Source organism: Leguminivora glycinivorella, chromosome Z (genome assembly GCF_023078275.1).
Source record: "Leguminivora glycinivorella isolate SPB_JAAS2020 chromosome Z, LegGlyc_1.1, whole genome shotgun sequence".
Lineage (NCBI taxonomy): Eukaryota > Metazoa > Arthropoda > Insecta > Lepidoptera > Tortricidae > Leguminivora > Leguminivora glycinivorella.
Window position 1 is genome coordinate 43,244,747 of NC_062998.1, and position 17,422 is coordinate 43,262,168.

Sequence of the window (17,422 nt, forward strand, 5' to 3'; positions counted from 1 at the left end):
GCTCTGTATACTACTATTATTCACCTTTAGGTGGGCACAAGAAATTCGTCTTTTATTCGTATATGCCAACTTAAATCGGCCTGGAAATACAATGCATGTACATACTGTGACATCACGCAATGATCACCTTTGTTCAAATTTGTACGTACACACTTGACATTGTTTAGCCATTATATGCTAACAACAAAGTAAGGAAATATTGTAGTCGATTTTATATATCTTCAAGGGAGATCCCGTTGTTTTTGTAAAATGTTGTATAAGTGCACTTGATTCCTCATAAAGACTATAAGAACTTTCAAAGAAATATTAATACAAAGGAATAAGCCATGAAGATAATTTTGTGTCTGTAACGTAACCTAAACAGTATTATGCCTTAGTCATACTGAGATCTATAGATCTAACATATATGCTTTGCTGTGATAAAGACAAATAGCATTGCGGCTTGTAATGCCTCAACAAGATTTCACTTTCTTTTTGCGAAGTAGATCGATGCATAATGATAAAGGATCCTGAAATTAATAGAAACAGACAATACCGAAAATTATGATTTGATGGGTGAAATGAAATAAACATATGAACTCGCTTTTAGAAATAAGATTTAATCTTATAACTTGATTCACATTGATTTATTAAAAATACAGTATTCACAAAAATAGTAACATGTATCACTGCAGATTCCACTTAGTTGGTTGAATTGAAATCATTCACCCACACACGCAGATTATTAAGTGCACTAGTTGTTTCCACCAGTTTCACTAATGATGAGGAATTAATCACATTGGCGTTATGCTGGCCACCAGGCGGTCACAGACAGGTCTCAAATATAATAAAATAGGCTTCAAATAACGGTAGGAAGCTTAATAGCAGCGTTTTACCTTACAATAAAACGCATATTAAGCGAAGTACCTTATTTGAAGCCTATAGTTTTTAGGCCGCCAGTGGCTAAAGTACTTCGTTGCAATAAACCACTTTACTTTTATTACACCCATGGAGGGTAGGTTTAACTCACTAATGTATTTTATCACCTTCACCATTCAGGTTGCAAAATCCAACACCTATACACTCCAATGTATACTGGTATGTCCCTGTTTTTATTTAAAATGTACATAATAAAAATAATTATTGCAACCTTTTAGTAAATTGTACACTTATTGCAACTTTGTCTTGGTTATAATTTGAGAACCAATGAGGCAAACGGCGCCCGCAGGCGCCACCGCCCGGTGGTGAGGGGATAAAACTGGAAAGGTAAAACTGGTGGTGGGGATAATGGCGACTACTGTCAGCTAATATTTGAACCGCTACGTCATCTGTTAACAGGATTGCTCTCTCAAATATAATAAAATAGGCTTCAAATAAGGTACTTCGCTTAATATGCGTTTTATTGTAAGGTAAAACGCTGCTATTATATCTAGTCTGTGGATTTTTCTTTATATAGAAAAATAGTCTAGCTGTGATTTATAAGAGTGACATCAGTATACACTTACTGAGTCAGAGCCAGTATTGTAATTAATACTTAATAAAAAATAGTCACCGTCAATAAAAAAGTCATACAAAAAGAAGGCTGCACAAATATCTGACACGCTCTTATGGCTATAAGGCTTACTGTCATGCGGACCGTACGCGCGGTGCGGTACGCGAGGCGTAATTCGTCTGAGTCAATGGTTACGTGCACCGTGTGCAAACACCATTTAAAAATGATATTTAACACGAGAAAAAGATATATAGTTTGTTTTTATTACATGTCAGTAGGTATACATATAATATAAAATAATTACTCTAACCGAAAATCGAAGCGATTAAACAAGAACTGTAAAAAATCCAATTAAAGCATTTATTACTCAGAAAATTGTCATACAGACCAATTTATAGAAAACATACTATCACAATTAATAATTTCGCCATTTACCTAAATAATATCTTATATACAATAATGATTATAAGAAAGGCATCAATTACCCTACTTTCGGGAAATTATCCCATTTATCTTACTGGTCACACTAGCGTGCTGATATATGAACAATAATCAAATCGTGATTTTACGTACTTTTAAGTCATAATTGATAAACTTACCTGTGAAAAGTGATACCGTCTTTTTTTTTTCTTTTTATTAGTGTCATTTTTACACAGTTTCACAACGCATGTAGGCATTTTTCCGCATTTTTCCTTAACTGTTTTCGCCACTGGCGCCTCGATCCAACTGACAGGAGATTAGTGGATGAGGTCATAGACAAAGCTGTCAATGTGGATCATGGAATCACAGTTTTTTAGTACTGCGTGTTACGTCTGGCTATTATATCTAGTCTGTGGATTTTTCTTTATATAGAAAAATAGTCTAGCTGTGATTTATACAGTGTTGCCAGTTCGGAGATTTTCCTCCGATTTTCGGAGAATTTTAGCCTCTAGCGGAGAATTGGCGGAGATCAGGTACGATCGGAGAATTTCGGAGATTATGAAAAGGTCCCTAATTTTTTAAAGTTAAACCGCTCGGAAAACCTGAATGCATGAATTAAATATTTCAAATATTCTCAATGTTCTGTGCATTTCTGATATAAAAGCGTTAAGAAATAAAAAGTATGTATTCACTATAAACATTTTTTTTGTTTATAGACGGTCAACCAAATCTTGGCAGTAAAAAAGCCGGCCAATTAGTAAAATGTATCCTAAACATTGAAGTTGGAGGAATGGAATCATCGAGGAACTGCTGGCGTCCACTAGGCTCGCCGAGTCGAGCCTCGTTAATTCGTTTTCTGCATTTCTTATGAGACCGCGTCCATTAAAGCGGAGGCGGAAACAGCCGCGTCGAGTCGCATTCAAAATGTATGAGGACTCGATGTGATGCGGCTTGATTCCGCCTTAGGCCGGCAACAGACAGTCTTAGGCACGCCACAGACAGTCTGAAAAATTCATAATCTGAATTTGGATTTGTATGCAACCTGTCAGTTCAATTTGACAGATTTGTCAGTTTGAACTGACAAGTTTTATACAAATCCAAATTCAGATTATGAATTTTTCAGACTGTCTGTGCTGTGGCCTGCTTTATGAAATCAGATCTAGTGCACGGATTTCCATACAATTCACAACTGTCCGTCTTAGTTTTTAAGATTATGTTTTTTTTCTGATCGATCTGACAAATTGCGAATAATCTTAATTTTCAATGCACTCGATCTGATTTCATAATATTTTGATTTTTTAAGATTATGAAATGAAGACTGTATGCAAACTGTCAGTTCAAACGGACACTGACAGATCTGTCAGTGTCAGTTAGCATACAAATCTTTTTTCAGATTATGATTTTTTCAGACTGTCTGACTGTTTCCGGCCTTAGTGGATGCCAGGCTTAAGACGGAATCGAACTGTGTCGAATCGAGTTCTCATACAATCGAATGCGATTCGACGCGTCGCTGATGGACGCTATTTCATAAGAAATGCAGAAAGAAGCTTAGAGGGTGCGCTCACGGGCGACTTTTCGAAGTGACTTTTTTGTCGCGACCATGGGCTAGTATGAAAGTGCGCTCATGAAGCAACGCAACTTTTCATACAAATACGTAGGTCGCCGAGCAACTTTGTCGGCCGTGGGCGCGCACCCTGAATAGATAATATGTTGTAAATAAATAAAAAATATTTTTTTTAGCTCTGTCGGTGACACTGACAGCTACAAACTGCGCAGCTATTAAATTAAAATGCGAGTACAAAGCTTTTGCGTGTAAAATGTAGTCGGTGAACCAAAATTTGGCACTAAAAATTGGCGGAATATTTGAAATGTTAAAAAAGGGGCTCACCGGCCAATTGTCTTAATAAAACGCGTGCCGGTTAGCCAAATGTTGGTACAAAAAAAGACGCGTAATTCAATATGCCCCTATATTCTGGGTCGTTGATTCCATCAACGTTAAGGTTTCGAAAGGCACGCGCTTTTTTCAGACCCCCCCTCGCCGAAAAAAAAACTGGTTCTTGTATACGTTACGGAACATATGGATTGCAAAGGTCTGGCGGAGAATTGGTTGACATTTCGGAGATTTTTGCGACCGACTTCGGATAAAATCGTGGTTCACAGCTGGCAACACTGGATTTATAAGAGTGACATCGATTGACTTTTTGGCGGGAAGTCAAATTGAGCGGGTGATTTAATTTTCTCCGATTTTCAAAATTAATTTTCTCTGTATATATTTGTTTAGTTTAGGTGTAAATATAGATAATTTTGTACATATAGCATAGTGTAAATAAAAATGGGTGACGAGAGCTCCGGGGGCGAGGCCCCCGGTGAGAAAAAACCTGATAGGGAGCGAAAGAAGAAAAGAAAGTTTGCGGCTACCACGGCTACTACGCCTGAAACGAAATATAAGTTATATGTGAAACCAAATTACAAGCGTCAATTCCCGGACAATCAAACTACCGAGTGTGTTGTGTATGTAGAATCACAAGACAACGACAAAATAGGCAATAGGAATCCCATTGCTCTAACCAAATTGTTTACGGACAATGTAAAAGGCATAATTGGAGTACACAGAGTAACGCTCCGTCTTGCGTGAGCGACGGGCGACGCGACGCGACGCGACGCGATGCGACGCGATGCGACGGCGATGGCTCAAGGTCATCGCGTATCCATCGCGCGAAACTTCGGCACTAGCATTTTGGTGATTAGAATCACAAGATTCGCCGACTTTCACAATGTGCAAATGGTCTAGCGGGTTTGACTTCTAGGTGGAATCGTTTGCGCCATGAGTGTCGTGAGTTCGAATCTCGGCTCACGCAATCTTTTTGCATTTTTATTTACTTTTTTTCTTTTATGTTCTACTAGCTTTTGCCCGCGGCTTCTCTTGAAAGACGGACAAACAAACAGACACACACACACACTTTCCAGTTTAATCAGTATGGATTATTTGATTTTGTTTACCTGCTTATTTCTTTCTCTAAGATTCTACTTTCTTATTTTTTTTTAGAACTCCGGGTTTTATACTAACAAGGAAAGTTTTAAGTAGCACACAATAATACTGCATTTTGTTTTTATTAACTTAATGTTTATTTTAATCCATACTAATATTATAAACGGGAAAGTGTGTGTGTGTCTATTTATTTGTCCGTCCTTCACGGCAAAACTGAGCAACGAATTAACGTATACTATTTACTTATAACGGATGCTATTTACTTAATGTTGAAATGAAAAAATGTCATACAGTGTAACCCAGTGTTTTTTAATGCTGCCATCTAGTGTCGACTGGCATAACCACTACACTAAGAGCCCTTATTCCTTAGAGCGTTCATCAATTTCGTGAAATAGCCATTGATAGATGGCGTTGGCGCTCGGTACGCGATCCACCGGTAACGCAACACACAGGCAAGAATGATCTTGATAGTTTTGAATTTAATTGCTAGTAACAATTCTTTTGGTTTCATGTGTTAACTTTTTTGTAAAGTTTACAAGAGATAAGAATATATTATTATTATATGGTACCTACTAATTGTAAGTAACTTAAAATAAACAGTTTCAAAGAGCTGAGCTGTGTGCAAAAAATTACATGTGTTATTGGCCCGGCTAATGAGATCAAACATGGTCGAGTTACGATAAGTAGAATAGCAGTTCTGTTATTCATTTCCTGACTCGATCATGTGACCTTGGACATCATCGAGATCGACGCTGCTCATCAGCCCAAATGTAATAAGCCCAAAACAAAGTGGAGTTATTATGAGTAAAATAGCAGTTTTGTTGACCATATCCTGACTCCACCATGAAAACCAGAACCTCATCCTGGGGGCCGGTTTTTGAATCTCACATATGGGATTTGTCACTAAAATACCGGTTGAAAACAGTGAATTGCTTAGTATTTTCAGTGACAATTTTCTGAATTCGAACGCGTGAGACTCAAAAATCGGTCCCCTGGTCCCGAAATATAATAATAATTCAAACTCTCATCAGATTTCAAGTAAAATTTCTTGGATAAAATTGCATGTGTAAAAATCAGGCGGACCGTATGCCTGTTTGCCACCAACAGGATCAAGATTTGTTTAGTCGCAGTACCTATACAGCACTTCTCAGAACTATCTAGCTGCTTACGCTTACGAGAGCACGGTGCGCCGGACTATCGAACGTAGATCCACGGTCTATGAGCGCTGGGCGCAGACTGAACTGGGTGGCTAGCCGAATGGCACAATCGCTCACGAAACGCTCACGAAACGAAGCGCTAGTAGATATCTATCTCTATTCTCTATCGCGCTTGCGTATTGGCGCGACAGAGCCAGCGGCGTATCGCTTTCGTTTGGCGTCGGAGAAATGCCATTCGGCTACGGGGCCTGAGCAGTGAGCGGGCCCGTGTCAGCAGTGTATTTTATTCGAATTTTATGTGCTTTAAAAAATATCTATCGACACAAAGGTATGTCTTATACATATGTATTTTTTTTTATATGGCAACAAGAAGTTCTGGTTTAGGATAATATTATTATTTAAGAGTTACAATAAATGCAGGAATCGCAGGAATTACAATAATAGAAAATAAAAGAAACAAAAATAAAACTGCAAAAGCACGCCTCAGCCGAGGTTCGAACTCACACCGCTGGCGCGGCGTCCAGACGTCGAAAGTGTCGAAACCGCTAGGCTACGAGCCCGTTGTAATAACTAGTTAATTTTGTGATCCTATTCACCAAAGTCAAGTGCTAGTACATATATCGTAAGGTCATCGCACTAGTGTTTCATATTTTTAGTTCACACTTAAATTTTAATATTTTACGCAGACAATCTCGTATCACCGTGCACATAATCAAAGGCTGTCAATACAAGTTACAAAAGTTGTAATTTCCTTACTTTTTAGGCACATTACTCCTTTGGTCAACTTATGTTAATTTGAATATTTTGAATTTTTATTATAAGAAAATATAAAGAATGAAATGTGAGACTAGTAATCAATCGTTATTTCTCTAGTCCGACCTCTCTACGTATTGAATTTGCTTCTAAAAATCAAATAGCTTGATCGCGCGCCCATCGCCATCGCATCGCGTCGCATCGCCGTCGCGGGCCGTCGCGGGCCGTCGCTTACGCAAGACACTCCCATATGAACACAGCGGTTTGATCGCATCGCGTCGCATCGCGTCGCTTAACATTCGCATGTTCATCGCTAGTTCGTCGCGTCGCATCGCCGTCGCGTTCCGTCGCCCACCTAAGACAAGTCCATAGAGATAGAAGGTTTGATTTCGTCGCATCGCATCGCATCGCGTCGCCGTCGCGGGTTCGTCGCTCACGCAAGACGCAGCGTAAATGCCCACAAAGTGGGCATCACTTTTAAAAAACCCACACCAGCAAATACCTTCCTGAAAATGGACAGTTTTTTAGGAAAGCACAAATTAAAAGCTTTTGTCCCGGCGATGCTCACGGAGGCAATTGGCGTTATTCGATATGTACCTAAAGAGATGAGCAACGAGGAAATCTACAAAAACATCTCCTGTGACACGGAGGTCATCTCAGTCAAGAGATTCATGAGAAAAGTTGACGGCAAATTAGTACCCCTGGGAACGATTGCCGTTACTTTCGCTGCTACAACTTTACCGCAGTACGCATACATGCAGATGTATAGATACCCAATATCCATGTATATACCACCGCTGCTGCAATGTTACAAATGTCTGAAATTCAACCATTCAGCAAGAGTCTGCAGAGGGGAACAAATGTGTTCATCTTGTTCCGGCCAACACTCGTATAAAGAATGTGAAGTCGATGAGATCACGTGTATAAATTGTAAAGGAAATCACCTGGCGATCTCCAGAGATTGCCCGATTAAACAAAAGAAAATGGAAGAAAAGAAAGCAAAATATGAAAACCTCAACCGGAGTTTTGCCACTGTGGTGAGTACCGCACCATCAGCCCCAGTAGTAAATAATACAAAAGTATTTCCTAATATGACCAAACCCAATAAGACAGTAGGCGCAAGCCAAATTTCACCAAATTACGAACAAATACTGAATGACGACATTATCATGAATGCTTTTATTAAGTCCTTGGTCATGCTGGGAAATGACGGATCTGATACTCCAATTAATAATAAAAGAATACGAGAAGTGTTAAAATCTAACTTATTACATTAAATCATGGACACCTTTTTACATCTAGCACAGTTTAATATTCAAAGCTTATTACATAAGAGAGCCCTATTAAATACATTTCTTACAGAACAACAGATTGATATTTGTTTATTAAACGAAACATGGCTTAAAAATACATCCACAATTCCTAACTTTGCTCCATACAACTTTGTTCATAAAAATTCTAAAAATACTAAGAATGGAGTTGGTATACTTATAATACAATAAAACTTACAATACAGTATCATAAACACAACTTTTTATGAATGCATTCAAAACATCTGTGTAGCTATAGAAACATCTATCGGTAAGCTTTACATTCTTTGTATATATTGTCCACCAAATGGTAGTAGGTTTGATGTCAATAAGATGAAAAAGATATTACTTGAAACTCCAAAGCCATGTCTCATTACGGGCGACTTTAATGCTCATCACATATTATTTGGCTGTCAATCAAATAACAGTAGAGGCAATAGTTTATACAAAATAATAGATGAATTTGATTTTTGTATTTTGAACGATGGCAGTCCAACAACAGTGCAATATCCAAATAGGAATTCATCTGCAATTGATATAACTCTTGTCAGTCCCAACATAGCTCCACTCTGTGAATGGCGAGTTCATGATGACCCGATGGGCAGTTACTGTGACGGAAAACGTCACTGGCTGATATCTCTCAATATCTCAGTAAAGGTGGGATCGAGTGTAGTGGGCTTTTAAATGAAATTCAGAATACTCACATGGCTTTTATTGCCTGTATCGCTTTACATGAAGGACCATGTACATGGTCAAAGTAAAAACATAAAATTACATTTTATAGATTAAAAATGTCGTGCTCGGCCGAGTGGTGCAGCGAGAAGGGAGAGAAGAAAAAAAAACGTTCAAAGACATTATAGAGCATCTCGTCATAGACTATGTAATGTATTACTTAAGGGCTACACACACTTTCTGACACTTCCCCTTAGGCCTTATAGTAATAAATGATTCCTGCTATTCAAATTTGAATAAGTCCAATAATACATTATAAAAATGTCATTAAAGAATAATAGACTCTACAATATAGAGACGTTAAAAAATTATAAAGCTCTGCAATATAGAGGCATGTTAAACAATATTTATACAACTCTGCAATATAGAGACGTGTTAAACATTTTTGCAACTCTGTAATCTAGAGACATGTTAAATAACATTTATACATATAAGCTTAAGACAATTTTTGTCCTCATCATAACAACATTACGCAGTCAAATATATTAAGTTAGATAATAACTATACTGAGACATTATTTTCAATTATATTCATATCAGAAATGAAGCTACAATGTTTCTGCACACATAATGGCTTGGTCAATACATCAGCTATCATCTTGTCAGTTGAAAGGTACTTTACTAGAATACAATCTTTTTTAATTAAATCTTTCACAAAATGATATCTGATATCAATGTGTTTTGTCCTTTTGTGACAAAATTCTTTACATTCTAATAGTCTTTGAGCACTCTGGTTATCATTATAAACAGTACAATTTATAGATTTCTCTAACAATTCGGTAAGCAAATTTTGAATAAAACAAACATCTTTACAAACATCACCTATAGCTAGAAACTCAGCCTCTGTCGTAGACTGTGCGACACATCTTTGCTTCCTCGCCTCCCAAGAGACGGAGTCAGAACCAAGCTTTATGACAAAACCCGTATATGATTTTCTGTCAATAAGATCATTACCATAGTCGGCATCAGTAAATGCCTGTAAATTCCAATTAACACTTTTTATATAACATAAACAGTAGTTAATTGTACCAGCTAAATATCTAAGTACACGTTTTGCCGCTATCCAGTGTGATTTGTCAAAGTTGTTATTAAACTGGCTCAGCTGACTACAAACAAAGGATATGTCTGGCCTCGTGCACACAGATAAGTACATTAAACTACCAACAAGTTGCCTATATTTATATATCTCATCTTGTGCACAAACACTATCGTTTTTAGGAATACTAAGTTTACAATTTAAAGCCATAGGCGTTGCAACCGGTTTACAGTTTTGCATCTTAAAACGAATTAATATTTTCTTAATATATTCAGTTTGATCTAAACACAAAGTACCTTTTGACTTATTTCTTGTAACTCTAATGCCTAAGCAATTCCTCAATGGACCCAAGTTCTTAACATTAAATTGTTTCTCTAAGATATTCAACAATTGAACCTTAAATGAACTATTTTTAGAGTAAAAGACATAAAAATCGTCTACATAAAGTGCTATGATGACAAAATCATTTTCAGACTTTTTGGTATATATACATGGTTCGCATTTTGACTGATTAAAGCCGTTGTTTACAAGTACATGATTAACTTTTTCGTTCCACATTTTACTGGCCTGTTTTAAACCATATATACTCTTTTGTAGCAAACAAACTTTACTATTATTTCCATTACAAAAACCTTCAGGCTGTTCCATGTATATAACCTCATTCAGATCTCCATTTAGGAATGCTGTGGCTACATCAAGATGATCAATTTCTAAATCCATTTGATTGGCCAAGGAAAACAAAATTCTCATAGATGAATGGCGGATGACAGGAGCATATGTCTCATTAAAATCAATACCCTGTTTTTGAGTAAAGCCTCTGGCGACAAGCCTCGCCTTATATCTATCGAAATTCCCATCGGCATCATGCTTTAACTTATACACCCATTTACACTTGATTACATTTTTGTTAGGGGATCATCCACATATTACGTCACACCAAATTTCAGGTTTTTGGACCCCTCCCCCCCCCCTATGTCACGCTTTTTTGTATCCCTTTAACAGGGATTGTCACATTTAGTATGACCCCCCCCCCCCCCCCTTACACTGTGACGTAATATATGGATGACGCCTAGTGGGTCTATCAACCAAAGTCCATACCTTATTTGAAACCAACGAGTCATACTCACATTGCATTGCATTCATCCAATCATCATGATATGGCGATACAATAGCCTCACGATAAGACTGGGGTTCTTCAAATGAGGTACGTTGGGTTAACATTGAAAAATCGTAATCACCATACCTTTGTGGGGGTCGCCTGACACGGACAGGACGATCGGATGTACCAATTGAGGCTTCACCCTCAAGTACCGCTTCCCCTCCAGATGATGCCCGCTCAGACGATGGACAGCGCTCCACGCGCTCATCGTCAGCAGAACTGTCGCTGAAGTCGGGTACGGAATGCACCGCTTCCCCTCCACAAGATGCTTGCTGAGATGTAGGTCGCTCCACGCGCCCACCGTCGGCGAAGTCATCGGAGTTGGGCTCGGTCAGTGACTGGTACTCCTCGTCATCTCCATCAGATCCATCTGAAATTTCAGGAAAAGCATTGTTAGCTTCAACATTGTTATTTTCAGAAATTTCAATACGATTTTCGTGTGTCTCAATATTTTTATTTAAATCATTATTTATCAAATTGTCAAATGAAAACAAATAATAATTATTATTTAAATTACTAGGTCCATTTTTATAATAAAATTTATCCTCTAAAAATGCCACAGTCCGAGACAATATCACAGTGTCAGGACTAGAAGGTTCGCATAAACGATAACCCTTTGTAGTCTCACTGTATCCAACAAAGATAGCCATTTTGCTCTTTACATCTAATTTTTGTCTCTTTTGACTCGGATTCAGGAAGTACGCTGTGCAGCCAAACACCCGGAGGTGACTAAGGTCAACCTTTGACCCGGTCCAAACCTCTTCAGGGCAACGACCTGCTAAAGCAACTGTGGGGGACCTATTTTTCAAATAAATGGCAGTCATTACTGCCTCACCCCAGAAACGGTTGCACAGACCTGACGCTCTAAGCATACACCTGACTTTGTTCATCAAAACCCGGTTAAGCGCCTCACTTACACCGTTTTGCGGTTGACAATAGGGAACTGACTTTTGATGTATAATTCCCTCCTGTTTCAAATAATTAGAGAATTTATTATTAACATATTCACCACCGAAATCGGACCTTAAAATTCGAATTGACTTCCCGAGTTGCTTTTCTACTTGTGATTTAAAAGTAATGAAATGTGACATTACCTCTGATTTTTCCTTCATGAGAAAACCGAATGATTTTCTGGTGTAGTCATCGGTGAAGCAGACAAGATACCTCTTGCCTCCCCAGCTTGGCTCCTGTACAGGCCCAAGGACGTCGCTGTGGATGAGCTGCAGTGCTTCATCAGCCCGCTTGGCCTGTCCTTTTGGGTAAGGTGCGGCCGACATCTTCCCCTCAAGACAAGCAGTGCAGTTATTGATGGCTTCTTCCTGAAACATAATTCCGCATGCATTTTCCCGCAAACATTTCAAACCTTTAAGATTTAAGTGGGCCATTCTTGAATGCCAAAGTTGTACTGGAAGACTGGGAGGTAGAGTGGCCCTCGGTGACTCCTGGCTAGCTTCCAGGAACAAAGAGTGATCCACAGATGAGGTCTTGTTAGTCACACAGACAGGTACATTCAACTTATACAGACCATTACAACAAGTACCACATGCAACGGGGTTGTCTAAATCAGTGGCTTTGCTCTCATAAATGCTACAACCTTTTTTATTAAACCAAACACTATAGCCAGACTCGACTAATTTCGAAATTGAGATCAAATTACATGAAAGTCTTGGCACATACATCACGTTAGACAATGTCAATGGACTCACCTTATCTTTCAATGAAAATTGCAGCTTTCCTATGGCCTCACAAGATATTTTATTATTGTCTGCAACAATAACATTAGACTGGCAAGGTAATGTATCAGATAAAAGATTCTTATTATTGACCATGCTATTTGTAGCACCAGAGTCTAAGTAAAAATTTTCTTGTGGAGTTCTAGCCATAAAAGCAGCGACCATGTTGGTTCTGTCCATGTTAGGGTTAGACGACTTCCTCTTCTTCGATTTGAGCTTGAAGCATTGGGCCTTTGTATGACCTTGGCGCTTGCAGAAATCACAGGTGACTTGCTTTTTAGTAACAAAAGCAGCTGTAGATTCAATTGAAGATTTCCTTGAGAATTCCTGGAGCAGACGGGACTTTATCACTTCACTTTTCACAGTTTGACCTACTGCCGCAGTTGATAGACTTGAAACGACGGTGTCATATTCAGCTGGTAAGCCACTTAATAAGATTTCAGCGACCTCGGCATCCTCAATAGTTCGCCCTATGTCTTCTAGTTGCTGAACGATAGTTATTATGCTGTCTATGTAGCTCGCCATAGATGAATGTTCACTGAATTGAATTCTGTGAAGTTTTCTAAGTAAAAGTACCCTGCGATACAGGCCTTTATCTTCAAATGCGTCCTTTAGTTTGCTCCAAGCATCTGCAGGCGTCGTGCAATTCCTAACATATTGATACAGGTCCTTGTTCAATGAAAGACATATACGTGCCAGAGCACGATTCTGCCGATCGCCATCCGTTTCACGGCCCTCAACGGCATTCCACAAACCTTCTAAAATAAGTATGTTCTTAGTTGTGAACTTCCAAGAGAAGTAATTGGAGGCGTCGCGAAGCTTCTCGATGGACACGTGGTGGTTGAGGTTAGGTTGCCTCGACTCGGCGGCGGCGGAGTCCATTGTGATGTGATGAGATCCAATAGCCCAAACACTGACACTCGATCCTTACGTTTATATTCCTTTGTGCGATTTAATTGTAGTTTAAATTCAGCTCTGTTCCCATAACCTGTGACGGAAAACGTCACTGGCTGATATCTCTCAATATCTCAGTAAAGGTGGGATCGAGTGTAGTGGGCTTTTAAATGAAATTCAGAATACTCACATGGCTTTTATTGCCTGTATCGCTTTACATGAAGGACCATGTACATGGTCAAAGTAAAAACATAAAATTACATTTTATAGATTAAAAATGTCGTGCTCGGCCGAGTGGTGCAGCGAGAAGGGAGAGAAGAAAAAAAAACGTTCAAAGACATTATAGAGCATCTCGTCATAGACTATGTAATGTATTACTTAAGGGCTACACACACTTTCTGACAGTTACCACTATCCAACTCTGGTAGATATAAACGTGAAGCCTGCCATATATGAAGCGCAACCTGTAAATGAAAAATATATTTATAACAGAGCAGACTGGTCCAAATATTATAATTTATCAGAGACATGTTTTTCTCATTTAGACATTGATAATACAGAACCTCTTAATTTGTATAATAATTTTGTAAACATTCTGTATGATATTCGTTCAGAAACAGTTCCAAAAGTAGAGTCTAAACAATCCATGAAAGTCATGAGGAAACCTGTTCCCTGGTGGAACCAAACATGTCTAGAGGCTGTTAATAAGTCTAAAGAAGCCTTAAATCAGTATAGAACATCACCTAGCATTACTAACTTTATAAATTACAAAAAAGTTGATGCACAGAAAAAAAGAATATTAAAGGAGGAACGTGTAAAATCTTGGCATGAACTTTGCAGTACTTTTAATAGGATGACACCGGTTTCTAGGATATGAGGATACATGAAAAAGTTTAAAAGAATTGGCTCCTCCCATAATAGATATTTAAATGATGAATGGGTCCCAGGTTTTTTAGATAAATTATCAGATTCATCTCCATTAAACAAAAGTCATATACATAATATCATTAATCAGTCTCATGAAACTCCCAGTAACACCTATCTATGCAGACCTTTCACACTTAATGAGTTGTTTATATCACTTAAGAGTCGAAAAGACACATCACCAGGTTTGGACAATATATCATATATATTAGTTAAAAAGTTGCATCCTAAAGCTATAGAAATATTATTGCATATTTATAATAAATTATGGGATAGTTTAGTCATTCCAGATTCATGGAAAACACAATGTGTAATTCCCATCTTAAAGCCAAATAAACCAGTAGATAATCCTTCATCGTACAGACCAATTTCATTGTCATCTTGCTTAGGAAAACTTTTTGAAAATATGCTAAAATTACGTTTAGATTACTATGCAGAAACCCAAGGAAAGCTACCAGATGTTCAGTTTGGATTCCGAAAAGGCAAGAGTTGCTCTGAAAGCTTTGTTTCATTTATTAGTGATCTTAAAAAAGCTAAACTTAGTCACACAAATGTTATATGTGTTTTTCTGGATGTAAAAGGTGCCTTTGATAATGTTAATATTGAAAGTTTAATTTATGTACTACATCAATTAGATCTACCTGCTAAAATTTTAAATTGGATATTTGGTTTTTTACACGATAGGACTATATATGTAAAATTCAACAATAAACTATCTGGTCCCAGAACGGCTAACAAAGGAACAATGCAAGGTGCTACCTTGTCACCGTTACTGTACAACCTATACACATCTCAGATCCTTAATTTTGTTAATACATCTCAAGTTAAAATATTGCAATTTGCTGATGATTTGCTTTCCAAAACCAAAATCTAAACTTGGCTGTTGATAATATGAACACTGCTTTAACTCAGTTACAAAGATATTATAGTGACATTTTGAAATTAGAAGTTAGTCCAGAAAAAAGTAAAGTATTAGTAATTAGTAGAGACCCATTTGCACAGTCCAATGTAAATATTAGTTATAACAATAATTCAATTCCTGTTACTGGTCATCACAAATTTTTGGGTGTAATTGTAGATAATAAATTAAAATTTGATAAACACATAGATTACATTAGTCAAAATGCTATGAAAAGCATAAATGTTATTAGAAGTTTAGCTGGAACATTCTGGGGTTCTGACCCAAAAACGCTTAACATGTTGTACAAAAGCATAGTCAGAAGTCATTTTGACTATAGTTCCCTAGCATATATGAATGCAAGTAGCACATTATTAAGAAAATTGGATGTAATACAAAATATTGGTTTAAGAGTTATAAGTGGAGCCATGCGCACCACTCCCATTAATTCAATGGAAATTGAAAATTGTATACCTCCCTTGTCCTTGCGACGACTACAGCTGGCTGAGAGATTTTGTCTGAAGGAGTTGTCTTGCGAGAACCATGTTGTCTTGGATAAAATATTATACCCAGTAGAATTTGCTCAGCCAACTAATATCTCGGCGAATACTCTCATAACAGGATCATTACCTGAAATATCCACAATAATGATGAACACAAAAAAATTGGCAAAAAATATGTATACCAATAGCCAGTGGCCAATTTATCACTACCCATATAATACTATGCTAACTTATTTAAATATTAAGACTCATTTAGACTCTGTAAAAAACAAATTTGATTTCTTAGAATTTTTAAATGAAAAACACGACTTCTATACCATATATACTGATGGTTCGAAAACAGAAAATGTTAAAGCTGCATATTATGACCCATTTATGAAAATAACGAAGTGCATTAGATTAAACAGTAACTGTAGTATTTTCACTGCTGAAGCTTGGGCAATACTAGAAGCTTTAACATATGTACATACTAATGTAAATAATGTAAATATTCTTATTGTAAGTGATTCTCAGAGTGTTTTAACTGCCTTATGTAGTAGTTCCTTAGGTTATAAGCAAAATTATATTATATACCTCATTAAGGATTTGTTAAGAAAAATAGAGAAAAATGTAGAATTTGTATGGGTGCCCTCCCACAGTGGCATAACTGGAAACGAGGTTGTGGATCAGGCGACTCGTCAGGACCACGACCTGGACCTCACAGAATCATTTGAAGTGCCTTTTACAGACTATTATAACTACTTTAGATGTATTTCCAAAAGACTATGGACGGAATATTGGCACTTTAATACCGATGTACAAGAAAAAGGTAGATGGTATGCAGAAATACAAAAAAACTTACCAACAAGACCGTGGTACTATGGTTTTAAATACAGCAACAGAAAGTTCATAACCTGCATAAATAGGCTACGTTTTGGTCATTGTTTGGTTCCAGCGCATCTCAAGAGGAAGAATATTATCACTGATGATAAGTGCACTTATTGCTACAAAGAAAATGCAGATATAAAACATGTGATTTTTGAGTGCGAGTCGTTTTCGTTACAGAGGTTATTGCTTGTCAGTGTGATTAGTGACATTGCAGAAGAAAATTCGTTAAGTGTTCCCCGCCGCGTTCAGGATTTATTATCTAATCCAGTTTATTTTAACCCTGTGTTCAAATTCATTTTAAATACTTTAGAAACTGTTTAATTTTCATGTATTTCATAGTCATAGTTATATTTGTTTTGTAATTGTTAAGTTTGTTAACTCTAAGAATGCGACTGAAGGACTTGTATCCATGGTCATGAAATAAATTAAAAAAAAAAAGAGTGACATCAGTATACACTTACTGAGTCAGAGCCAGTATTGTAATTAATAGTTAATAAAAAATAGTCACCGTCAATAAAAAAGTCATACAAAAAGAAGGCTGCACAAATATCTGACACGCTCTTATGGCTATAAGGCT

General features: G+C 37.4%; 1 protein-coding gene across 1 annotated transcript; it reads right to left on the reverse strand.

Annotated features, from left to right (window-relative positions):
* Nucleotides 1-10,937: 10,937 nt before the first annotated feature.
* On the reverse strand, nucleotides 10,938-17,296 carry LOC125240998. Its single transcript, XM_048149253.1, has 5 exons — nucleotides 16,820-17,296; nucleotides 15,950-16,105; nucleotides 12,733-14,117; nucleotides 12,121-12,345; nucleotides 10,938-11,396 (listed from the first exon to the last, which is right to left on the reverse strand). The coding sequence occupies exons 3-5, from the start codon at nucleotides 13,639-13,641 to the stop codon at nucleotides 11,358-11,360; spliced, it is 1,173 nt and encodes a 390-aa protein (XP_048005210.1). The 5' UTR covers nucleotides 13,642-14,117; nucleotides 15,950-16,105; nucleotides 16,820-17,296; the 3' UTR covers nucleotides 10,938-11,357.
* Between the last annotated feature and the right edge of the window lie 126 nt (nucleotides 17,297-17,422).

Bases quoted from the DNA above. Each gene is read 5' to 3' on its own strand.
- LOC125240998 (XM_048149253.1), bottom strand. From the start codon at position 13,641: ATGGACTCCGCCGCCGCCGAGTCGAGGCAACCTAACCTCAACCACCAC. The intron at 12,346-12,732 runs GTGAGTCCATTG...ATTATGTTTCAG, and splicing joins AATTTTCATTGAAAGATAAG to GAAGAAGCCATCAATAACTG. The intron at 11,397-12,120 runs GTAATGTCACAT...CTGAAATTTCAG, and splicing joins TCATGAAGGAAAAATCAGAG to ATGGATCTGATGGAGATGAC.